The sequence below is a fragment of the Podarcis bocagei genome, assembly GCF_964188305.1.
Source record: "Podarcis bocagei genome assembly, chromosome: 3".
Classification (NCBI taxonomy): domain Eukaryota; kingdom Metazoa; phylum Chordata; class Lepidosauria; order Squamata; family Lacertidae; genus Podarcis; species Podarcis bocagei.
The window spans coordinates 82284451-82311139 of record NC_138127.1 but is presented as its reverse complement, the minus strand read 5'-3'; the positions used below and the strand labels follow the sequence as shown (position 1 = coordinate 82311139).

General features: G+C 39.0%; 1 protein-coding gene and 1 long non-coding RNA gene across 23 annotated transcripts in view; one reads left to right on the top strand and one right to left on the bottom strand.

Moving 5' to 3' along the window:
* Window positions 1-21620, top strand: part of LOC308582714 — a 45202-nt gene extending 23582 nt beyond the window's left edge. For all 4 annotated transcript variants that reach the window (XR_014005790.1, XR_014005791.1, XR_014005792.1 and 1 more), the window contains 3 exons: window positions 1594-1744; window positions 19515-19584; window positions 21237-21620. This is a non-coding gene — a long non-coding RNA (uncharacterized lncRNA). The remainder of the gene's footprint in view (window positions 1-1593; window positions 1745-19514; window positions 19585-21236) is intronic.
* The window catches only part of ESRRG (estrogen related receptor gamma), a 485944-nt gene continuing 464398 nt past the window's right edge, over window positions 5144-26689 (bottom strand). For all 19 annotated transcript variants that reach the window (XM_081186033.1, XM_081186039.1, XM_081186034.1 and 16 more), the window contains 2 exons: window positions 21158-21427; window positions 5144-8982 (listed from right to left, as the gene is read on the bottom strand). In XM_081186033.1, coding sequence (XP_081042159.1) covers window positions 8738-8982; window positions 21158-21427 — 515 coding nt within the window. In that variant the 3' untranslated portion in view covers window positions 5144-8737. The remainder of the gene's footprint in view (window positions 8983-21157; window positions 21428-26689) is intronic.

Genomic DNA, 26689 nt, shown 5'->3' with positions numbered 1-26689 from the left:
TGAAATGATATTCATTCTGCTTTGCATGTCATACTTTATAAGAGTTTTGCACTGTTCTTGGCGCTTTGCAGGCTGCTCTCTGTGTTGCGTTGTGACTGCTGTTTTACTGGATTTCTTTTAAATTCTTTTTAATAGTTCGTTAGTCAAAGAACTCTAGTTACGCTACAACTTAATAAATACAAATTTGGCACAACAAATAAATAAATTTATATCCTGCTTTTTTTGTAACGGTGCCTACTCAAAAGCGGCAATGTTGTTGTTTTATGACCTAATTTCCTCTGAAAGCCACAGCGAAGTGCTGTCCTTTCTGTGCATCTCGAAGGCCTCCCATTTTTATGGCCCAATTAATTATTAATTTGACTCTCATCTGCAAAATCGGAGGGAGTCCGTGTCCTTCCAGGCAGCGCTCGCATTCGCGCGATGCCATCGCATTCCTGCAGCTCTGCTTTCACCTACTGTAATTTCTCTGCTAATAAAGAATATTTAAAAACTGGCCAGGAATCCTAAATTTGAAAAACTCACTGTTTATTTCAGTTCCAGAGAAATGATAATGCAGTCCTTTTCCAGATTTAATTTAAACAGGAACAGGCAAAACAAATCTCTGTGGAGGGCATTTGACAATAATAAAATATTTCTCCCAGCGGGTGAGCTGGTAGCAATTGTATTGTTGCCATCAAAGCTCACGTTGCAGCAGGTCATTACCATCATAACAAGCCCTTGGACCAACTGGCATGGGCATGCAACATTGAGCTCCTGATGGGCACATTATTTCAGACCTTTAACTTCACAGAGAACAAGACAAATGCTCCTGGGAAAGGAGGATTATATTTTAAAATTCCTTTCTCCCTCCCCCCCTCCCCCCCTCCCGCCTCGCTTAATAATAAGATGCCACACGTAATCAATTGAATGCTTCTTGCTTTCTGTATATTAACTGATTTTAAGAAAACTGAAGGTTGGGTATTTGAGTCTTGTGGAAGAACGGCTGTAAAGCCTAATAAAAGGATAAACACTGCTCATGTCTAAGACGTCTCAGTTCACAGCGCACATGAAAGCAAAGCACAAATAAAATAAAGGGGGAAAGTGGGCAAATAGCAACAGGATTCCTAATTTTAAGAGTATGCTGTAGGACAGAAATAGAAAGGCTGTGGCTGTATACAATTGTTGGGCTGCAACTCCCAACAGTCCTACCCAGCACGACCAATGGTCAAGGCAGATGGGAGCTGTAGTCCAGCAATATCTGGAAGGGCAACAGATTTTCCATCTTTGCTATGAGTACGATTTGTTCTCTTCAACATTTTTGCAATTTAGATATTGCTATGTAAGTCTTTCCCGACTGCTGGCATCAGTAGCTCAAGCTGCCATGGTCCTTCCCAAGTCACCAAGCTCATCTTCCACATTTTGGTAACGCAACTGGTCACCACATTTTGGTAACCACATCCTTGGCCCTTGATAAAGGGCTTCTTCACAGACCAGTATGTACTTATAACTGAGCTGACATTTTCCAGCAGGAACTTCTAGTTCAAACTGGGGGTGTGGGGTCGAGACTAAAGGAGCACAGCATATCTCTCTCTCTTTTTAATTTACTGCCACCAGTTTCAGTTCTCCCAAGACTGCCATTTCCCTCCTCGAAAGCTGCTATCATAATGATGCTACATGATGACTGCGTGACATCCTGGACCATTTGGGTATAAAAATGGCAAGCACTAATCATCGGGCACTTGGAGAAATACCAATAACAACTCTGGTAAGACCTTATTCCATTCTTCTTTGCTGAGGTGCCCCCTATTTTACCACCTGCAAATGGGGTGTGGCAATATGTGGCGTGTGTGTGCGTATTTGTCTCTGTTTTAATTTAATATGCATTTTACATTTTGATTTTACTTTACAATATGTTTTAAGTTATTGCAAGCCATTTTGTGGGTCCTTATGGTTCAGAAAGCAGAATATAAATCAAATGAATGAATCAGTGTGTCCCTCTTTGTTCTCAGCAGGTTGCCAGCCACTTTAGCCATGTATGTTCAGTAGGGAGGCTTGGCACTAGGTGCAGGGAAGGTTAGTGACAGATGAAAATCAGTAGCATCTTGCTGAAATGAACATTTCTCAGAGGGCTAGGCTAGATTCTTGCAATATGCCTTCTGCAAGGGGTATTTTTGTTGTAGGGACATATCAAGTGATCTCTACAAAGTGGACTTGAGTGGGAATGATTGTGAATTCAGTGGTCGGTCTTGAAATCAGATGGAGTCACAGAATGCCAGTAGATTTCAGGATCTTAAATTTCTGCACAAAACCACTTGTAACTGTGGTGCCTTTGCTTCATATTTGAAATGGACTCCTCTGTTTACCAATGCCAGGGGCTACTGGGCGCTGGGTACAGTATTACTTAACTGCCTCTCTTGGATTTTTGCAATGCTGTTAGGTTTCATGGGGGAATGTGTGGTTTCCTTTTCCAAATCTTGGAAAGCCCTTGTTGCTTTTCAGCACAATATTTTGCTCCTCTGGAAAATGGTGTTTGAGCAAGCAGATGCTCACTGGATCCATTCAGACACTCATAACAGATATCAGTTACCAAGAGGATTTTGTAAATTGACAGCTGTGTATGACAGGCAGTGTTTATCCCGCTAGTCCTGGTTCCTTTATTTGGACTAGTCAAAAAATATAAGAGTATGCCACAGTCCCAATACGGTTTTTATGTGTCAGGACTGCTGAATCAGTGCACCCAAGACCCAAGAAAAGCCACCTGCTGTCACTGCATGGCTCGGGGCTATGATATATACAGTGGTACCTCGGGTTAAGTACTTAATTTGTTCCGGAGGTCCATTCTTAACCTGAAACTGTTCTTAACCTGAAGCACCACTTTAGCTAATGGGGCCTCCTGCTGCCGCCACACCGCCGGAGCACAATTTTTGTTCTCATCCTGAAGCAAAGTTCTTAACCTGAAGCACTATTTCTGGGTTAGCGGAGTCTGTAACCTGAAGCGTATGTAACCCGCTTCTGTACTGTACAGTGGTGCCCCGCAAGACGAATGCCTCGCAAGACGGAAAACTCGCTAGACGAAAGAGTTTTCCGTTTTGGAGGTGCTTTGCAAAACGAATTTCCTATGGGCTTGCTTTGCAAGACGACAATGTCTTGCGAGTTCCTGCGGGGTTTTTTCCTTTCCCCCCCTTTTTCTAAGCTTATCAGCTGATCCGATCAGCCGATAAGCCGCTAAAAGCCGCTAATAGCGCTAATCCGTCAATGGGCTTGCTTCACAAGACGAAAAAACCGTTAGACGAAGAGAATCACAGAACGGATTCTTTTCGTCTTGCGAGGCACCACTGTATAGGGTTTTTCTGATTCAAGCCACAGCACGGAAAAGGCTTGCTTCATGCAACCATTTTGTTAGCATGCATTTAAAGATGATCAATGCAGCCTAATCCCATGGCTAAGCCTGGAACCTCAGTGAAATGGGTTTTGGGATTTGGGGAATCAGCCGAGAGAGTCTACACCTAGGAAACAGTGAAAAGAACACGCATGTACATATGATAAAATGCATGAGGCAAATGATCAGCATCTTTTTTAGAGGGCAACTAGCAATCAGGTGCCAAAAATCTGGGTTAATTTTTATAAGAGAGAAGCAGAGCATGGAATAAAATGGCAGTAGTATACTAATAACCCAATTTTATACAAGTTCATTCTGAAGTAAGTCCATTTGGTGTCTGACCCAACAAAGCACATGTGCAACAGCTGGAAATTGTCTTGCATGAGTGGAAGTCAGTTTGCGTGTCTTTGTGTCCAACCCTTACTAATTGGGTGGGGAAGAAACCACTCCTTCCCCCTTCAGTCTCTCCCCCCCACCCTGGAAGATATGGTTAATTGTTACATCTGAATGAATAATTGGAAGCAAGCCATGACATGGGACTAATCTGAAGTGAGTTTGCATTATACTGAAAATATCAAATATTATGTGGGCCTGCACCAAGTAAGTTATGGCCAAAGAGAGAAAAAGTTGCACAGCAAGTTAAACCAAGGTTTCAGCAACAAATAATAATGATCACAAGCCATTGTTAAGTATTACATCTGGGCTGGGCATGGGTGAACAAAAAAACCCAGTCAATAATAGTCCTAATAGTGTCGTGAATTCTTAAGAACAAAAGAAAATATTTTAGGGAATTTCTTTCTAGTAACTCCTCCAAAAATCACGTGCCACAGTCTCCTTTTTTTGTCATAATTTGGAATCTCCATGTAGACATGTTTTATGAACGCAATATATCAATACCAAAAGGGAACCTGGTGATTTATCTTAATAGTGGAAGGGGTGGTGGAAAAACAGGGGCAGGGGCTGAATACTCCGTTGTCTTTAGAAACCTTTGTGTCATACGACCTCTCTAGGGACTGCCTAGCACTGAAGGTGAGAAACATGTTGAGCAAACAAATGACAAAATACTATCACGACAGGCTAAAAAGCAAAATTAGTAGTTGTATGTTGATTCTAAAAAAAGTCTTCTAGAAGCAAAAGTTGACCCTGTGGCAAGAAGGTACCACCTTTCTGACTCAAGCCAGAGATGCTGTTTCCTGATACATTTAAATCAAGGCTCAGCTATGGTCCTGGAGAATTACTAATGATCATCATTAACAGCAATCTATATTATCACTCTACTAGCTTTTTGGCTTGCAATTCATAAATGCTGTTGCAAATAAGATCTTATTTTATTTTTAAAAAAGGTTATCCAATTTGTAAAATAAATGAATAAATCACATTTTAGGAGTGGAATGATGACTATAGCTGTTGATGAAGAAAGCAAATAGCCCATTGAAGACAGTAGTAATATGATCTCAAAATTGCAGGGAACTTTTCTTTTATGACACTGACTGAGAGGTAATGATTTTCGGTAACGTGGCTTGATGTGGAGATGTTTTAAGATTAAATAAGTGCTTGTCAGAATGAATTATAATGTGTTAAGGGACAGTCTGCATATTCAGGTGTATGCAAAATGACTATACCACCCTGAAATTCATTTTGACAAGTCTTTATATAGCATGTAGCCATGTGGCTACATTAGCTGGAGGGCGTAGATCCTTAGAGCTCTACTAAAGGTAGGGCTTATTGATTTGATTTCGGGGGGGGGGAGGGGGAGCAAAACAAAAGCCACAACGCACAAAAAAATTAAAAGCAATTAAAAGTGGAAGCTTGTTTAATATTGCTCTACCATCATCCTGAAAGGCATAATAATTTGAGTTACACATCTGAACTGATTGGAGTTACAGAACCATATCTCCTTTTTGCATTTAACAATATATACAATATAAAATAAATACATTTACACAAATGGACATTGGTTGGAGCACACAGTATGATACACATCACAAAAATATACAGTTGATTGCTTTACAGATGTGAAGCCCATCTACAGCTATAGACATGATTTTTTTTTTCATTTGTGTTTTTTACTAGTGGTTATTATGCAACTCCTGGATTATAATAAGCAGCTTAATTCAGTTTCCCCCCCTCTTTTGCGATCTTTGCACAATAAGACTGCCATAAAGTGTTTTCCTAGGCAGGTAAACAGAGACGCTTAAATAATTAAAATACAATTACCAACACCCATTTTCTCTTCCATAAGAAAAATAGCAGTTTTAATTTTTTATATCTTTTTATGTTAGCATTTAAATGCAAAATAGTGGAATAAATACAACAATCTGATTTGATTGAAACAAATGTGTAACTTCCAGGAGTCACACAATCATATTGCTTTAAATAAGGAGAAAGAAATAACAGTAAGAGGAAAGAAAATAGCCTATTAGAAATTTCTTCTGCACATTGAACTGAATGGGGGAGCCACACAAGACCATAGAGCTCTTACACATAACCCTTTCATTTCAATGGCTTGTGCAGGAGAAATTCTATTTGGATCAATTCCTCTAAACGAAATTTGTTACGCTAAAACACCTTTTGAAATCTTCCCCAATACTTCACAATAAATAAGTTAAAATTTCGTTCAGCAAGGTTTAAGATGAATGTTATTCTAATGCCTGTGCAGTGTATCTGTGTTTCAGTTAACAATTGTACAGCCACGAGATATTTGTTCATTGCAGCTCTAAAAATTACTGAAAACCAATAGTAAAAAAAAATTGCACTGTGTTCCTTTAACACATTCCAGCTTTCTTAAGTCTTTGTATGCTTTTCTTTTCTGAGTGTGTTGATTGGCTATTGACCCTGAAAACCCAAGTTCTTCAATGCGATACAGCAAAAACAATATTTATATTAGATATTTATATATACATATATAGTGTAGTTGAACAGTAGCAACTTAAACCCTGCACAAATTTTCTGGAAAATAATTATTCTGCACTCTTACATATATAAATAATTTTATAGAATCAGCACCATTTCCCTCCCCCGCCCCCAGGAGTTGTGAGGTTTTGCCATTTTTCAAAAGGGACGTGCCAATTTCCAAACTCCTATCACGCTATTAATTTCAGGTTATTGGCCAACTGAATGAATTGCTAATGATGATTTATCTAGGACCACACAACAGTCACTTCTCTACTGAGAAAAACACAATCTACAAGAGAATCCCATATAGCTAATGAGAGATATACAGTATTTCTAGCACAAGGTTGATGTATCATCAGCCTGTTGTATTTTGTTTAAAGCACACGAGTAGCAATAATTTTGGAAACGTGTCTGCATTTAAAAAAAAAAGGTTTTGCAACAACACAGAGCAAGTTAATAACAACATCTGAGAGATGATTGGATGAAAGCTATATTTACAGCGTTTAAAAATTAGACTTATCTATAATCTTGAAATATTCAAAGTTTTATTTCTAAGCTATACATAGGTATTCTATAATAAACTGTTACAGAAATTATCCCTTGTTTTGAAAATATTATGATTTCAATGTGTATTTGTCCATAACGAGTACTTGGATTTTTTTTTCCAATTTCTTAATTATTACTAGGAAGAACCTTATTATCAGAAGGAATAGAATATACTACTGAAGTCTCCTGAGGAATTTTACATCCAATATTGTCTCTAATTCTACCCTGTGTCTATAAGCACACGCCACAAGAATCCAAACACCACAAGAACAAGACAACAGTCTTTGAATGCAACAGAAAAAATTCCAAAAAGCACAGCAAACATGAAACATTGAAAAGCTGAACTACATTTCCTTTGTTTGTTAGGATTACAATTTTAATTACATTTGTGTACATAGAATAAGGTTGTTCACATAGTACAGGGAGCAGCTACTAACACTGGTACATTGGTATAGCATTTGATGGAGGTTATTGTTTATTGGTTATTTAGCGACTGTAGTTTTCTGGGGGCATCTAATTAGTTTATACATTAGATTACACCTCTTAACAGTCTTGAAATCGACCAACTTTTATGCTGTGACAACACTGGTTGAAAAAGCAGGTATACTGGTTAGGCTGTTTGTTTAAAAATGGCAATCTACCCAAAATAATATTTTGTTACAAATTAATAAATAAAGGGTACTAGGTACTAGTGCTAGGTTTTTGAATTTGGTCAGAGGCTGACTATTCTGATATCTGATTCTGCCTTATTGCTAGTTGCAGTGGGTTGAACTTTGGAATAAAGTCTGCAATTTTGTAAAGACAAGCCATATTATTAATTAACACACAGTATCATGTAGCAATTGTACCTTGGCCGTACAGAAGCACTTACTAACTTTTTTTAAAATTCCTATTTGACATGGCATCTTAACATGTTAGACTACTCTGATATACTGTAGGTGTAATCTAATCCTTTGTTTCAGTGAACACTTAAGATATAAATTGGAGCTCATGCGAAGAAACGGGATGTCTTAGACCAGACTGGCACACAACATAAATTGCATCCGTGATAATATGCACCTTCCCTTCAACTATTGCTTGAGTAAGATAAATTCCCACGTTAACAAATGGCTGAAAAGTGGTAAAGCTGGTAGAAAAAAATCTTCTGTTAGTAAGAAGAACCAAAACATTTGTTTTTTTAAAAAAATCTTCCTTCAGGATTCATTTGTCCTTCATTAACTGTTTGTCATTGTTCAAGCCAGCACAAAAAAATGCAGTATTTATTTATTTATCTTTCCTCTTTAGTATTGCATGAATGAATAAAGCTCAAACTATTCCCTGAAAAAGTTACATCGTAGCTAACCTAAGAAATATCTGGAAGACTTGAAAAAACAATTAAGGAATCAAATGGCTGTAACTGATCTAGATGGAAATGCAATGATAAGAAGCAGCCAATGCGTCGTCATCGAAGTCGTCTAATTAGAGGCTGCTCTTGTGAAACCTAATACTGCATTCAGTCAGTTCATCGTGTTGTACTGTACTGCTATTTACGATGGTTCTCTTTTGATTCCTTTGTCATTGGGGTATTGTGGTTCGTGATAAGTTCACTGGCATCCATATTATGGATTTCAATCCTTTGGCAGGCCTGGCTTCCATCTCTCTTCTATTAGAGACCTCTTTTTAAAAGATTCAGCAGCATAGGGTGTGGGGGAAGAGAAAACGAAAAAGAAAAACCAGAACGGTAAAAAGAAGAGAGAAATCAAGAAAGGGAAACTGTGTCGGAGAAGACACGGAATAGAAAGAGCTGCTGCTTCTCAGTCTTGCTGCGACGTATCACTGCAGTCATTTTAGTTTCCTTAATTTAGATGCTAAAGTTTCTTTGTCGTGGTTTTCCTGTTTATGGTTTTCCCTTTCATTAAAATTCCAGCGTGCGTGACTGGAAGGCCCAGGATGCTTTAGTCAGACCTTGGCCTCCAGCATTTCCAAAAAAAGTTTGTGCATGGGGACTTTGCCTTCCAGTTTGATGTTGTAGAAGTGCTGCACAGCCTTGGTGGAGGTTTGCCTCAGCAGCGGCAGAGTCATCAGCATCTTGCCAGCCCGGCGCGGGTCTTCCATATGCTGCCCGGCCTCATAATCCTGCAGTGCCTCATGTAAGACATCTTGAAGTTTCTGAACGGCTTCGACATCTTCTATGTGCATTGAGTCTGCAAAACAAAAGAGCAAAACAGCAGTTTTCAGTTTCCGTGCCAGAAAGCAAGATTACGATGCCAATGCTCTAGACTGTAACTTGCACCGTAATAAGGAGCAGCACAATAATTGTTTATGGATTTGCATGGATCTACCCAGCATTTTCTGGGCTCTCTTATGAGTAAGTTAGATAATTACTCTCATATTACCATATTGACCTTCTGGAAAATGTTTGAGTCTCTGGTGTAATTACAAACATGTAATTGCTTCCTGCGCTTGGTTTATATAGATTAAGAGAAACTAGCATTGAAATTTGCATTGAAATTTGTATGAATATTTTCTTTTTCTTGACTTTTAAAAGCATCTTTTCATTAAGTCTTCTTCGTCCAGTTTACAGACCTGAACTCTGTGTTTTCAAAATGTATTTCCTAGATAATACAGAAAGCCCCAAACTCTAGGAACAAACCTTGAAAGTGCACCAACTATGTTTTCTAAAACTCTACGTGTATTTAAAATTTTTGGAAATTTACAGCGCATGGTGAGATTTGCTCAGAGAAATCCAGATACTTTAATTTTATTTTGAGCAACAGGTGCTCCATAGTTCAGATATGTGGGTTCAGGATTTCTAATTTAAAACTACTTGTATCAGGTAAACACATCTGTTTAGAGACCTGGAGCCAGTCATGGTCTGATTTTCTATAACTGCTGAATTTGCCTGCTACTGAGGCTAGCATAGGCTGTGGAGTCCTCGAGGACATATAAAGGGCCCCATTACCTTCAGTAGCTTAGGGCCTCATCAAACCTAAATCTGGCCCTGCCTATAGCACTCAAGCAGGAACATGAAACAGCAGCCCAGTCGCACCCTTACTAACCTTGGGTTGCATTCAGCTCACTGTGCAAGCAGAATCACTTCTGGGGGTGCAATGGGACTTCCCCACCATCTCCTTCCCCTGTGTGTCCCACCCTCCCTAATCTTGCTCCAGTGTTTCCCTCACCCTCTGGAGAAGAATGGGGGCATATGGGAAATAAGTTTCATTGCTGGAGAACATATAGCGGTACATATCATGTCTAGATGTGCCCAATGCCCTATTTATCTGCCTTCCTTGCCCGGGGGCAACCTTAATTTTACACAGTATCTAATTAATCACTTTTAACCTATAAAAGGCAGCAAATCAGATTCTATTCATACATATATGTCTTCAGCCAGAAAACTATGTGAAAAACATGGAGATTGTCTAGACCCCAGCATGGAAAATGCATATAATTCTGCATGTACTAGCTGTATATATGCCCCTCTCTATCCTAGCTACCGCTTGTGCCTATGTTTTGCTTATCTACCTGAGGAAACCCCTTTTTCTGAAAACAGCTTATTCTGGATTTGGATCAATGATATGTAAGCTGTTAACTGCTGCTTATGTACCTGGATTTTTTTCTTTTAAGTCCGGTTATTTTGGCCACCTTTATTTAAGAATCAACTTGGGGCACAACTTATTTAAATAAATATATATTTAAGGAGAGCCTCCTGAAAGAAATCCTTGCATCAAAAAGGTTGATGAGGAATTGAGTCCATTATTTACAAAAATAAATGTGCAGTGTGGCAAAGAAAGAAAATGTTTCAGCTCTGAAAAACGTAGTTAATTATGTGCAAGTTTGGGTCATTTAGCACATTTTATTGATTCTGATGGCAGTTTATCAGTTATTACACATAATGGAGTCCTATGGGGATTCTACCCGTTTAAAGATTTCAGAGTTACAGTGACACAGGCCCTAAGAAGCATGCAGTAACAATATTATGCATATTTTATAACAACTTCATTTAAAAACTGGTCTGCTTCTATACAGGGAAGGAAAGAAAAATACCAAAATAAGAATGGGTCGTATGGTTAACCAGGAAGCAGAGGGCTGAAGTAAATTTCATCTGTAGATGAACTAGAGTTTGGAATGAGCAGTGAAGGAGCAAAGTTTGTCAATGACACCAAAGCAGGGATGGGTGTTACTGCTTTTCCCATTGGACTGAACTAATCCAATGCTCCAGAACTAGGTTTGTGGATGAGAACACAACTTTTGGTGCACCCACACTTTGTGATGCCATTACAATGCACAAAATATTCATTTTACATAAAAATGTGTACAAAATGTGTGATGAATGTACTGTGATGTACATACTTAACTTTAAAAGTGTGTGCTTTATGTAAAATGCATATTTCTATGTTTAAAAAGGTGCACAAGATTCATACAATTTAACTGCAAACTTCCCATGAATGCCCATGAGGCAGAACTGGGATGAAATTAGTCTGCTTTAGTCCACCCCTACACCAAATCAAAGGTGCTGCAAACCCAAGGAGACTATGAGAACTCCAGAAGGATTTCTCTAAACTTAGTAAATGGGCAACAAGATAGTAGAAGTGGCTCAATGATGTACTGTTAGCCATTGTGGGAAACAGGGGACTAACTGGAACCATTGAACTAACCAGGCAAGGCTGTTCAGATCAGGAGCCAGGGGATGGTCTTTGCCAATGTTTCAAAGTACAGTGTCTCTAATCATCAGATGTAATTAGTTAATTTACATACAGCTTGATTCTATGTAAACCTCTTAAATTCTCAGTAAAAACAGGTATTCATAAACATTCAAAATATGATAAAAAGAGCTAAGACACACACTTCTACATGTCTAGATAGGCTTACCTAAACAAATCATGCACTTAGACCTATAATAATAATTTTAAAATTGATATCCCGCCCACCTTGCTGGGTTTCCCTATCCACTCTGGGCGGCTCACAACATATATAACAACACTATAAAGCATCAAACATTAAAAAACAAAATATCCTATACAAACAACAAACCAACCAACCAACCAACCAATTATTCAATAGAAACCAACAACAACAACAACAATAATAACCAGTTTACAGCTATATCCAAATTAAAATAACTGCCAACCCCAACTAAACATTTAACCAACACCAACCTGACCAAAACAAAACAAAACAGAGGTGCCAAAATTAGAGACGTTTAAAACATTTTTAAACGGTTGCCCCAACCCAAGAGTTGCTCCAGCGATGTCCTTCCAACCTCCCAGGAGCCTCTTTGGAAGGACAAAAGTGGCTTCAAATCAGTGTTAAGGTAAATACAAATATGCATCCATGAATACAAGGGAATAATACAAAAATGAAATTAAAACAACAGTGACAATGTAAATAAAAAAAATCTACTGTGTATTTTGGGTCTGTGGACCACAATAAAGTTTTGTGTGTGTATAAATAAAAGATTCCAAATTCTAGCATAATAGGATGGTTTTTACTGTGGCCCTTATTGCTACCGTAAAAAAATAAGTGAATGCCAAGTCAAAACAAATTTATTTGATTTTTTTTTTAATACCATGAGAAAATATCATTTTGACTCACTATTTTCATGAGGGCTAAATGTCACACCTGTAGTCTAATAGCACACATTATAAATCTTTCCAGTGCTTGGGCAATATCAATCTGGCTGCAATGAACAAGTGGCCAATTAATTGTTTAGCTTTTATTTTTTATTTCAATATCCAAGAGCTCTTAGCTTGCTTGGACAAAGGGATGTGAATGCTTCAGTAAATGGAAAGCCAGATGATGATCCCAGACAAAGCCACTAAAAGAACAAACTTTTTTTTGAAAAACTTTAAAATACACTAAATTTAAAAGATAGAAAACAAATTTTAAATGTATGGGTAACCCTGGAAGGTTTTGGGAGAAGGAAATACATTGCTTTGCTGGCAACTTTGGTAATCGTCAGGCAACATTTGTAGGGGGTTTACAGCTTGATAATCCCCAGTGGCAGTCTGGCTCCATTGTTCTGAAACTAGACCTAAAGAGAAGAACTGAGAGCCTGAACCACTTCCATCATCATTCAGCATTTGTACAGGGTTTGCAGCTGGATAATTCCCCATTGCACACAAGGGAGTATTACTGCTGGATGCAATGCAGAAGTTACCAGCTGATGGTGGAGACTGCTCTCCACCATAATATGGAACTGGGCAGTTGCTTGCCTGGGAAGTCTCACAAAACCCAGTTTCACCAACAGCAGCTTGTACTGCAAGTCATGGAGGTGCTCTCCTGGTTGAGTGTTGCTGAGAGGTGGCTGCCAGAACCCTCTTCCATAGCTTTCAGGATGATAGAAGTTGTGCAGCTGGTAATATTGCTGCATGTGGGTATTTGGGCTGCTTCCTGAACTGCTTCTTGGACTGCTTCTTCTGTCGCAACAGCTATAAGGAGCTGTAGCTCCTGATCATATTTTGGAACCAGTCCTCTTTGTTCTGGCTCTTCTGTTCTGACCTATAACTGTCTGGCCCATATTTAGAAGGTATTGCCCACTGACTATTCTTCTGCGTATGTCCAGTGGTGCTCTGAGGAAGGATTCATCCATTCAAGAAATCTGCAGCATCATATAATTCTAGATTTGGCACTGCAAGACCTTCATTTTGTGAGATCTGCAAAGAGTTGCTCACTTCAACCCTGGATTCTCTCTTGACCAGATAAAACCTGGCATTAACTTGTTCCATTTGGCCATCATTGGAACAGGTAGAAAGGGGGGAGGGGGCAGCAAGGGAACGAGAATTGTTGTAAAAACAAAAACACCCCCCTCCCCCCCGGGCACCAACTAATTTACAATCATTTCTCCCTATTCTCATCCATCCTCATTTTCTGGTTGACAACAGCAACATTAGAGAATAAGAAGGCAGATAAGGCAAATGAAGAGATGATAAGTAGGAAGGAGTAGAGAATGGATCGACTGAAAGATAAGCTGGAGAGGCTTGAACTGTGTACCACAGGGTAAGGGAAGCCAGTGCAAAAGCCAGTATCTCTGGCCAGTTCATGAATTGAATTGCATGAGTGACGGGCACACATTGCTGCAGAATATTGAGGGAACCTGGTCCCCTCCTTGAAAATTTCAGGGGCCCTCAACGCCCCCCCCCATGGCATCCCTGACTGTGATAGAAATGATGCAGCAGAGGGCTTTGAAGTCTTTGAATTTGCAAAATATATAAAGTCAGTCACTGCTTTAAGCAGTTGTAGAGCTTCTGCTTCTTTTTTGGTAAAAAGCAACCTTGCAGTGTTCCACATTAAGAATGGTCCACTGGGAATCACCATAGTAGAGATTTGCCCTAGCCACTGATCCTCCTGTGTCATTGCCCACAGGTCACTAGAGTACAAGGCGATCTGTGGACTCCCTAGAGGTGATGAAGCCAATCCTTTCAATGGCTCTGGACATTTCACCAGTCCTCAGTGAAATGAGAGCCGCAACAGGAGTACCTACCATGTCAGTCATAAAACCCCCCAAGGCATTCAGAAATCCATCAGATTCCATCAGTTTCTTAAGGTAGACCATCTCAACATGAATTGTTTTCACATAATGGATAGTTTTTAATTGTTTTCTTCCCTGATTTTACTGTGAAATCGCTTTAAGTTTTTTTATGAGAACTGATTCATATATGGAATCGAATCAAATAAATAAATACATTTTTACGCCGGCTTTCAAAGGAACTAAAAGCTGTGCCAAGTTCTACATACTCCAGTTTCTAAATTAATGTTAAAGTTTTGCTATTATTGAACTGGAATTTAGGAGATTGCGGGGGGAAGTAAACCCACAGAACAATGAAAATGTGGAAGAAATGCCTACATCATAACCTGTGCAGCCATCTTCCAGGTTGCCATTGTTCTATTACAAAAAAATTCTGTGTTTCTGAATCCTATAAACTGCAGCCAAGAATATTGACTCACTTTGCAATGGGAGAACGAAGCATGTATTTACAGTTTGGCATACACCTTAGCATACTTAAACCTGCACCTTTTGCAATGTATACTCAAGGGATGAATTATTCGATAACCTAGCTGAGTTGCATGGGAAGTAGACTGCCTTGAAAAATGAAAGACTGCTTGATTTCCACTCCATACAGTGTTATCTATCTGTAACTCATTTTCATGAGTTTGTTAAAGAGGCAGAATCAATACATTGAAAATCCCAGTTACAATATATTACACAGGCATGTGGCCTAACTGTTGGGGAAGATCTAGTTGTCTCAGCGATTCAGGCACATTCACCATTGGACATTGTTTCTAGAAAGCATGAATTCAAGGCAATTCCACCTTAGAAAAGCACTAGGGCACAGGCATTATCAATTTATGACCCACATTTATTTCAAGGAGCTCAAGATAGCACACGTTTTCTCACTGCCTCCATTTTATCCTCACAAAATAGGTTATGGCTAAGAAACGTATTAGACTGAATGACTGACCAAAGGTCACCAATGAATTTTATGGCTGAGTCAAGACTTGAATCTGGGTCTCCCAGTCCTAGTCTGCTGTATCACTCTGGCTATTAACTTCCCTCCACCCAACCCATTTTTCTAATCTAATTGGCATTCTTTAAACTTCCTTTAAAATTCCTAAAGATGTTTTTACATCTTTCAAGAAAAATCTAAATTTGCCTGACAATTCCACAAGTCTTAAATGTATAGGGTTGCAGAAATGGAAAAGGGCTTGGGAAGAGACCTCCGGGTATAGGGCGGTATATAAATTCAATAAGTAATAATAATAATAAAGTTCAAGGGATGAATAAAAGCAGAACAGTCTGAAACTTGGGGTTTTAACATTAGAAACTAGAAAACTGTGTTGTGAAGTAGAATAGCATTCAAATGGATAGTTAAAAAGGAACATTAATAAGGAGTTCTAATATGCACAGATTGTTCAAATGCATTGAATTTAAGCATGGTTAGTTTATGCTTCCTCAGAAACTGCCATCTCAACACTACTTATGGATATAGAAAGTGTACTTGAAAGATGTTGCTTTAATTTGCTTCAAAAGACAGTAGTTCTAGGTGCCTGGCATTGCTCCAAACTTAGGGATTTTGTTGCCAGAATCCAAAAGTGGTGCTGGTGTTTCTGTCACTGTCCATGCAGGATAGTGAAGGTTTCTCCTCTACTCCTTCTCACCGAGAGCTTCAGCACAGATACATAGTGGTACAGAACAAATGTCCTGTAAATTATGAGTCCGTTGAGCTTCTATAAAGTACCTGAATGAGAGAGAACTCTCGTTTCTCTCCAGAATGGCAGTCTGTGTTGTGGTCTCTAGCAACCAGCATTATGAACAGTCATAATGGTTTAATATGCCCTTTCAACTGGTCCTACATTGCATCCTAATCTATCTCCTAAAATGTTGTTTTCACTGTGCCTCCTATTACAGTTGGCCTTCTGCTGCACTGACTGCATTTCTTAACAATGGATGGTAAAGACAGCCAATTTTTCAAACACTGATGATCAAAGAAATTGCATACTGTACTTTAAAAAAAATGGCAACAAAAACAGAATGGCTGATTACATAAGGTGATATTTGGATGGACCACACAGGTGGAGTTCCAACTTTCCCAATGGGCTAGCCTAGCATTACGGATGATCTGAAGGAGAAGAATTCATGTAGAATACTAAGATTTGAGTTAAAATAAAAAAAAATCCTTCCAGTAGCACCTTAAAGACCAACTAAGTTAGTTCTTGGTATGAGCTTTCGTGTGCATGCACACTTCTTCAGATACACTGAAACAGAAGTTGCCAGACCCTTCTATATAGTGAGAAGGTGGGGAGGGGTATTACTCAGAAGGGTGGTGGGAATGGGAGATTGGCAGATAGCTGAGATGAGCCTGTTGACAATTCTTAACGACTGTAATAGGTCTTACAGGAAAAGGCAAGGGGTGAGAAGGTGAGAAATGGCTTAGTCATGTATAATGAGATAAGAATCCAATGTCTTTGTTCAGACCAGGTCTCTCCATGGTTTTAAGTTTGGTAATGAGTTGCAATTCAGCAGCTTCTCTTTCCAGTCTATTTCTGAAATTCCTTTGTAGTAAAACAGCTACTTTGAGATCTTGTATAGAATGTCCTGGGAGATTGAAGTGTTCTCCTACTGGTTTCTCTGTTTTGTGATTTGAGTTTTGTGATTTGAGTTGGCTTTCTTATGACTGCCATAGATGCCTTCTAATAAGTTTGCTAAATGGCCAAGAAATAATGGTGATTCTTATTGTCTGAAATAAACATAAACTAAAAACAGAGATACTAAACTCTGCAATGGCATTTTTAATGTCTGCTGTATAAGGGACAGGAATTCTTCCCATTCTAATCTCTGAGAGCCAGTGTGGTGTAGTGGTTAAGAGCGGTAGTCACGTAATCTGGGTAACCGGGTTCGCGTCTCCGCTCCTCCACATGCAGCTGCTGGGTGACCTTGGGCTAGTCACACTTCTTTGAAGTCTCTCAGCCCCACTCACCTCACAGAGTGTTTGTTGTGGGGGAGGAAGGGAAAGGAGATTGTTAGCCGCTTTGAGACTCCTTAAAGGGAGTGAAAGGCGGGATATCAAATCCAAACTCTTCTTCTTCTTCTTCTAGTGTGATTCCTGGCCAGAAGAGGATGCTGCTCCCTTGCTATCTACTGCTGTTGGGTGCAGCTAATGGAATTGGAGTCCTACAGCTTGCTTATTCAGTGGTTGTTAGATGGCATCAGGAGCCAATGCAGCTTTGTCTGTCCATACAGAACCTCATATGTTTAATCTAAGCAGCCTGTGTCTAGAGCTAAAGCTGCTATTGGACTACCTACTGATGTTAAGCAGTCTAAGGGCTGCCAATGTCTCAACACTGTCTCCCCAAAAGAAACCACCGAATCTTTAGGTTAATTTTTCTCCACTTTTAAAACCTGCCACTCAAACCTTGTTTGATTTTACAAGGCAATGCCTCCACAGAAACCATGATTCCCCATTTTTGGTGTTACAGTTAAGAGACTGGGGAGAGGGAAATGTTTGGTTCACATTCTGATGCAAACCTTCCTAATTCACACTTCCCGAATCAACATAGCTATCCTTTGAAATGCACGCTTTTGTGGATTTTGCGATACAGTTCTCCACTGGAGTGAACACAAAAGTGTTTATATTGGTGAAAACAATGCACAAAAATGCATGTTATCAAAAATGTCTTGCAAAAATGTGTGTGTCACCTGTAAACTGATGCAGAAATGTGCACACTGAACTTTAGGACTAGAAAAATGAGAAAACTGACAGGAACAAAAATTGACAGATTCATGTATTGCTAGTTACAAAGAGCAGCTTTTTAAATAGTTCAGTCAATGAGAGAAGGTATCTGTATCAGTTGTCCAAATGGAATTTGAAATTCTTTGGCACTTGAACTGATTGGGCATGCAAAGCTTTTTAAAAAGCCTCTAGCCTAAAAGTACAAGCCACTATTTCTTTCTTGATGAAATAATTAAAAACAAACAAACCTGTGAACCTACATCCTTCTATTTGGCACTGCCCAATCAATAAATGGGAGCACTTAGTAAGAGCACTAAGAGACAGAGAGAACACCTTTTATTATGTGCAAACAGTTCACCTGCCTGTATGCCTGAAGTAATTGGTACATACATGCTTTGGAAAATATTCAAAGGCATTTTTTCTGCGTGAGTAAAAAAAGCACTCATTGGTACCAAATTGTTTTGTTGCACATATTACACAGCCAAGGACTGGGACTCCCCCACCCCCAAGCCAGTGTTTCCAGATTACCTGACAAGGGCCCCTATGGGATGGAATATATAGAACCAATGTACATCATCAGTGTTTTTGGGTTATGCAAATCAATTGATTATGGTTATTATCAATAGCATACAAATGATATTGCACTCAAATCAAGTGGTTTGGTTTTGCTAATGACTTATCATGGGCAGATATCTCTCTGCACTAACCAGAATGGGTAACATTATGACCAGCAACTGTCAACCTAATGTACCACAGGGGACTTCATTGTGAGAATAAAAATGACAGGGAACTGTGTACATCACTCTGAGCTCTTTGGAGAATGGATGGAATAAAAATGTACTAAAACAAAATGAAACACCCACAGGTGGGAGTTCTGTATCTTTGCAGATATGAGGAAGGTTGGGAACACTTGCCTTTGGAGGACACATGCTAGGCAAAGCAAATTCCCTTTCCACCAACCATCTGAGTCCAGTGCTTAACTGGGTAACATCCTAGATGGAGGCTGAATTTCAGAAGACACAGGAAACGGAGAAACAGCATGGCTGCATCATGCCAGCCTCATGACCATTACATTACCCTGGAAAGCTTACAGGGGCTGTTCAAGCTGATGAAACCAGCAGGTCTGGTGACCCATTTTCCCCCATCTCAATTTAAAGCTGGAGGTGACGGTGAAAACTTGGGAACAGGATGGGATACTGCATTAGAACACATATGGACCTCCCTTCTCTCCCAAACTAAGCTGCCGACAGCCAAAAGTCTTGTACACAAGCCTCCTGTTTAAAACCATTATGAATTGGAGTTATAATGCTACTGATATTTTTATGTGCACAAGTCTTATATGTTTATGCATGGGTGGAACAGGGAGGGAGGGAGGCAGGAAGGAAGGTTACCGTTAAATCAGTTCACCGATTTAGAGCATAAAAGAACATTAATTATTATTGAATCAAGCCAGATGTTTATGCTAAGCTGATAATTTCAATGAATGTCATATTAAATCTCTGCAGGTCAGACTGAAATACTGTCTCAATCACCTCCAAATATGCAGAGGTTAGCTGCCTTTGAAAATGTTCAAAAGTATTTCTGTACAAACTGTACTTGCTTTCTAGCTTTATAAATATTTCACCTTATCAGTACCTATAATATTTCTTTCCAGTAATATAGATACTATATGATGGTTCCTATTATCTTAGAGAAAGATAAATTTGAGACAGCCACTAGAACTAGGCTGTGTATGACAACAAAACCTACATACAATAGCAGTGTAAGAAAAAAAAATTATGAGTAATCTTTTGGTTTTGCATTTTATTTTTTGGAATTAAAACCCCAATTAAAATGCAAAATGCTAGATCCCATTATGAAGACAAATAGGAAAGTACAACTTCATTGTTGAAAACAATTTTCCTCCTATCAATCTGAGGATTCATGCATCAATATTGTAGATGAACTGTTAATTACAAAATCAATTAAAAAAATTATTTCTAAAAACAGTCACGCATTCTGGCTCTCGGGGGGGCAATTTGGGCAGAAGGTCTCATCTCACTAGGACCGCGCCAAATCACAAGTCGTCATCCACAAGTAAGCAAAAGCAATCTGGTTTTTCATTTTTCAGCGCGGCTGAGCCCAGCCTGAGATTGATCGTCACATATGGCCCCAGAAAACAAACTGTCAATACCTTGAATGCTGCAGAATTTGAACAAATAGCCGTCCGCCCATTCAAGCCACTCATTGCATCCCATTTAACAGATTTTATTGACAGTTTCCTTCTTGTAATTAAAGGGAAAACTACTGGCCAGCAACCAAGATAAAGTTCAAAGATAGGGTCAAAACAAAAGCAGATGGAGGGGCATGGTGTGACTGTCAATGGTACATAGCATCAGAGCATGTTATTGACACACAGGTATCTAATGATCGGCACGTCATTAAAGAGGGATCTATCATGAACTTTATGCAAATGCTAAAAGGGACTTAAGACCACAATAAAGCATTAGGGAGGCACAAAGAAAAAACAACAAAGAACAAACGATTTTTTACTTATCAGACACCGGCTCACTGCTTCAGCACGTTTAAGTTCAAATGCAGAGAAGAATCCTTCCTTGATTTCTTAACCCCTTCTGAACAAGTTATATCTGCCTGTTAAACAGCTACCATAAAAATCAAATTTGTATGGTGAAGAAGAGTTCCTGTAAGATTAAACAGTGATTTGCTCCCTTTTCTGATAAAACCTGAGTTCACCTTACTTATTGAGTTCACTGTGTTTAGTAGCCGGATTGAAGTAGATCATATATTACATTTAGTCATGGGCCCATCCATTCTATTGGGTTTAAGGGAACTGATTAGACTTATCTGGATTATGAAATGGATTTAAGCAGAACAACGTTTATGTTTATTGAAAAGCATCTTTGCTTTTAATACCTTCTGAATTTTCTGGCATCTTTTAACCAAATTAGAAACCATGTGCAACAAATGCATATATTCATAGATCTTCCCTTAATTTGAACTACCTTGTTTCTAGCCATTCAGCATTGTCCTGTAGTAGTATAACTAAGAATTACTTATTCCTACTGTCATGTTTAGAAATTGTCATGCAGAAGGTATTAGAGGAAGGGGTGGGGGGAAATGACATGAGCCATCATGCCAATCTGCCAACCTGAATTAGCAAGCGCGATAGCTTTGAGGGTGACAAACTCTTCTTTCTCCAGCTTCATGCTCTTGTATTTTTTTACCAGTTGCAGGATGGCATTGTTGAGGTCAAGAAGGCCTGCTAATTTAGACTGATCTTCATCCATGATATAGTCTTCAGCATAGACAAGCTCGTCCTCAAAGGAAAGTGATCGGTATACAACGCCCAGAATCAAAATCTCCATCCAAGCACTCTGCAGAAGGCTCATCTGGTCAGCAAGCGATAAAGTGGAAAATCCTAAACCAGGAAGGAAAGTACACAGAAACATAATTAAAATGATCCTGGGCCACCATAATTCTGCATTATAACTATTCTTTCGTGCTTGTTGTTGTTATGTAAGTTATAAATCTGTACCTGTGGATTCCACCCCCTCTGCTCTTCAAGATCAATACAATATAAAATTATTAGAGTAAAAGTTTCATCAAGTCAACTTGAATTTGCATGCCTTTTGTGTGGGGGTTTTATTAAATTTTGGAAAATTTTGTTAGCAGCATGAATTTGCTGCTTTTTAAAGAATACATTATTATCATTGTCTGAGAATACATTCCCCCAAATATATTCTAAGCACCTATTACATTGAAGCGCTAATTTAATACTTTTAATACCTTAAAGTATTTAGATCAAATAGCCGTTTAGGAACACTCTGGCAATAATGGTCGTGATTGGTATGAGAGACACTAACGTTGCATACACAGACACACACACAGGAGCAAATCAAGTAACCTCAGCTTATTTCTGAGTAGATATGTATAGGATTGCACTTTAAAGATGTCAGGGTCCACTTTAAAGGGGGTAATTATTATTGTGAGTAACAAAAAGAACACTTTTTAAGGGAATTTTTTTGATACCTTACTAGAATGATGAAGATGATCACAACAAAAAGCAAAGTGCTTCTTGAACTTCAACCTCTGCATAAACAGAAGCAAGACCTATCCTCTTCAGAAAAGACACTAATTACTTTTGTAATGGCTTCTGCCTCTACTACAGTACTGAAATAGCAGAATAGCACATTAAAGTGCCAAGTGAATAGTAATCACACCATCATTTTTGAGAGAGACTGAAAATTTAATAATGCTTCTTAATTAATTTAAGTTTTGCTTTTGTTTCACTCCACTTTCCTTCCTAATAGGATCACTAAGGCCAAACATCTTTACTGTTTTACCTTTTCAGGCTCCTGTTTACAGTAGCTGTTAATTTATTATCTCCGACTGCTAATATTCCCCATCACATAAGGTGCTAGTGAAGAGGCGATTTCCTGGCCTATTGGTGAGACATAGTGTTTTGCCAGTTGGCACCAGCAACCATCAAGTACTTAATAAAATCATCAAAGGGGATTAGTCAAGCTTTTCTTAAGGGGGTCTTAAGACATGTCTAAAGCTTTCATTTGGTTGTTTATGGAACTGCTTACATGTGCTTTGACAAGGATACTGCTGAAAGAATAGTCTGTTTTTGTTGCTCATTTAGCTTTAAACACATTGCCCTTCTCTTTTGAAGGCCCCTTCCTTATAACATAATAAGTGTCTAGAATATGATAGAAAACAAAAAGAGTGGGGAAGCCACATGCATCAGTTTAGATTAAGACTACTGCAGAATTCAGAAATAAACCTGTTAAAACAAAAAGATAATTACTTCAAGTCAGGAGGCACAAACTGTATTAAAAGCCAATGCCAAGTGGGCACTGAAATCCATTCCTTTTATATATCTATATATGTATAACTGTATATATGCTGCTGTTGCTGTGATTTTAAATACTGTGTTTTGTGCCTTGTGGGAAAGGACATTTGTCCTTAAGAGCATAAAGATTTAAAAAAGCCACATTGTCAAACAAGTCAATACAACCCCTCTGTAAGATGACGATGGATAATGCCACACTTCTTGTTGTAAATGGAAGGAAATGGAACAGAAATAATAATTTGAAAGGGTCAAAGAAAAGGAATGCATATTTTCAATTAGCTCCAGCATCTCTGTCTTTTTCCTTTCTCTCAAGAACCAGTTTTTCTGTTGCAGCAGATGGACAGAGAACGTAGCCTGCAGCTCTGTCCTGTGACAGCCCCATTCTCCCTCCCAGACACTGCTGTTAGTAAATAGATTTACACATTCTCCAATCTCCACACATCTTTCTGCCGAATAATTAAAAGCAGGATGATTAGTTTATTGAGTGGAAGGAGGAACTTTTTTATTGAGGTCCGTCCATGATTTTTATCAGGGCCAGCACTTTTACGGTTGTCATGAGGGTGCAGGCATCCAATTTTTCTTATCTGCCTGATTAATACAAACGCTGTTTCAGGACGCATTAATTAACAGATACAAATCTACGTTCTCATGGAAGGATCAATACAGAGAAGAAAAGAGGCATCAATGTGAATTTAGTGCTGATGATGGAGAAGGCACTCTATTGACATTTACGTGCACGGAAACTTTAAAGTTGCAGTAGAGCCCTTTTGTCCCTGCGATTTACAAAGTAACAATTTTTTTAACTACAACAATGTTTCACACACTTCTGAAGCATTTAATTAAGCAAAGGGCAATAAAATCCCTTTTGATCACAAAAGAAGTTTTAATTTCAATCATTTTCCTTTCTATCCACCCCCCCCCCACACCTTAGAAAGATTCCTACTTCGTTTTTTAAATTTACGTACCAAGTTTTGAGTGCATTTTTCTTTTGTAAAAAGATAATAAACTACTGTGTGATTTGCTAGCAAAATTACAGAAGCAGACAATGAAAAACAAAATCCCCAAATCAGGGCAGGGTACTGAAATTTGGCCTTGACATTTGGTTAGATTTTACAAATGACATTATATTCCATTTCAAATCTGGTCCATGATCCTTGAGTAACTTTAATACAACTAAGCTTCCCCCTTTGTTACAAAATGTGCAACATAAGGCTTCCTCAAAAGTGGTAAAGGAAGCTGGATGGTTAAATTTGGATACTTATAAAACAACACATGTGTATTTTTATTTTATTTTTAAAAAAACCAGGGTTACATTGTTTGATCTGTAGTTTGCAAAAACATAAGATGCAGTTGATGAAAATATTCCAAGCAATACAGATACCCACACAAGTGCCCATATATTTGTCTATAAAGGACAGTGTTCGCATGATAAAAATAATTCAAAAACCTGAAGCTTTCATGAATAAAATCAGCCATTTTTTTAAAAATGCATAATTTGCCATACTAGGAAGAAAACAATCAAACAAACAAACAAACAAACACCTACATCCTTTTCTTTTGTGACAAGGGATTTCTTTCACTCCATAAGAAATGAAATACCAAACCGACTATAAAAACATTTTCAGCTCCTTGCCACTTAGCTGTTCCCCAAGATATAGATGATCCTCGCTTGCCATTATGCTACTGAACTTTGTGTTTTGTATTACACAACACCTTAATCCCTAGCATTTGACAGGTCATAGTTTTAAATGTTCAACTACATTATGGTTTTTAAAAATACACTTCAATATATTGCGGTGCATTTCCCCCACAGCACAGACCAATTCCACGCATACTGGTGACAACTTTGATCTCTCTCCGTCTCCCTCTGCATGTCAGTGCCATTTAATGTATCCCAGGCATTTTGCTAGCAGAATGACTCTGTACCTTGACCTGCAGTTAAATAGCATGTTTATCTGCGAGACAGTGTGCTCCAAATAAACCAGATGACAGTTTGGAATAACGTCATTTGGAAGGATTGAAAAGCTTCTCAAGAGTCAGGTACCCCGGAGGTAATAGGCTTGAAGGAAGCATGTTCTGTGCCAACCCTGCTGCCATCTTCGACTTGAAGCTCATGCACTTGACAATGACGCCATGGGCACTTGTCAAGACTCCCCCCTTTACTCTCCCCCCCCCCACTGGTTTCCCCCCTTCTTTTTTTGGCCTGGCAAACTGATGCACTTTGCAGTCAACTTACAAAAAAGGCTAAGCATTTGAAAGTGTGAAGGGCAAAAAATATCTGACGGCTAGTCTTCAAAAATACACTTCCATTTCACAAAGCATAAATGTTTGTTTCCCAAGCCCAGTGTTGACAGAAATAGGCTGCAGTGCAGGCATAAGAACTTAACCCCTGCTAGGCATTCTCTACTGTACCATTTTTATGTTGCTCAGTCCGAGGCATTGTAAATCCACCTAGATTCTTGTAAATAGCTATAAACAATGGAGCTGCGTTGCTGGTGTCCTCTCTCCTCCACACACTCACTCTGTGCCAACATCTTTCCCCTCCTATGTTGAATGCAGACTCTCGTTCACTATAAATAGAGACCTTTCAAAGAACTGCTCCTTACACTCCAATCGTAATTATACACTAATGACTCACTGATATCACTAACTATGCGCTGATTGAGTAACTGAACAGTTGTTTGATTCCCCCCTCCCTCCTTTTACCCACACGTCTATAAAACTAACACTTGGAGAAAGTGAGGAATAAAGGGGTAACACAGCCGTTGGCATTTTGTTACCAATTCAAACCTTTGCAATATTATTGCTAATGAAATGAGTTTCTCAACTACAGTTTCCATACACATGAAGTAATCTTTTAAACCCGACAATTTGGACCATTTGCTCTTCATGTACCACACATTCCATTGTAGCCTAAATTGTTTGCATGCCTAAAGATGCTTTGGAGGACCCCCATAGACACTAAAGGCACATCTGTGGTTTATATACAGTGCCCTCAGCAGTGTGTGTGTGTGTGTGTGCGCGCACACACACACACACACACACATGTCATACAGCTATGTATGATCTGGGAAGGGATGCCATCTATTGCTTTCTACTGCCTCTTTTATTCTAATTCTTCCTTGACAAAGGTTGATTTTGTCTGGTATCTGAGACTATATAAAGCAAGCAGACTCATTTATGTCTCCTTTTTTTAAACCCTTTGTTACTACTGTGAATGAAGTGTACAAGCATCTTGCACACTTTAGTCATTATTCACCGCCCACCCATCCCGACAAGTATGCAGTGGCTTGCATGTCTGAAATCCCAGATAAAATACATCAGATAAAACTTTCATATAATCTCATACACCAAAGCATTTAAATGAGGTAAGGTCGCGCATTCAGCTCCCAGCAATCAAATGCACAGCAATCAAATGGTGTACATGTATGCATGAAACTATGAATCAGCCCTTGCGTGCTCAGGTAAGCACACAGTTCTAAAATTTTATTTGTATAGGTAAGGTAAAGGAAAAGGAAAAGGACCCCTGGGCAGTTAAATCCAGTCAAAGGCAACTATGGGGTGTGGCGCTCATCTCGCTTCAGGCCAAGGGGGCCGGTGTTTTCTGGGTCATGTGGCCAGCATGACTAAACTGCCTCTGGGGCAACGGGACACTGTGGCAGAGCATATGGAAACACCGTTTAGCTTCCCACTGAAACGGTACCCATTTATCTACTCTACCTCTCTTTTAAATCAGAACCAGTGAAGGCGGTGAAGGTCCTGTGTGAGTGTCTGAAGGCGGTTGGAGGATGGATGGCGGCTAACAGATTGAGGTTGAATCCTGAC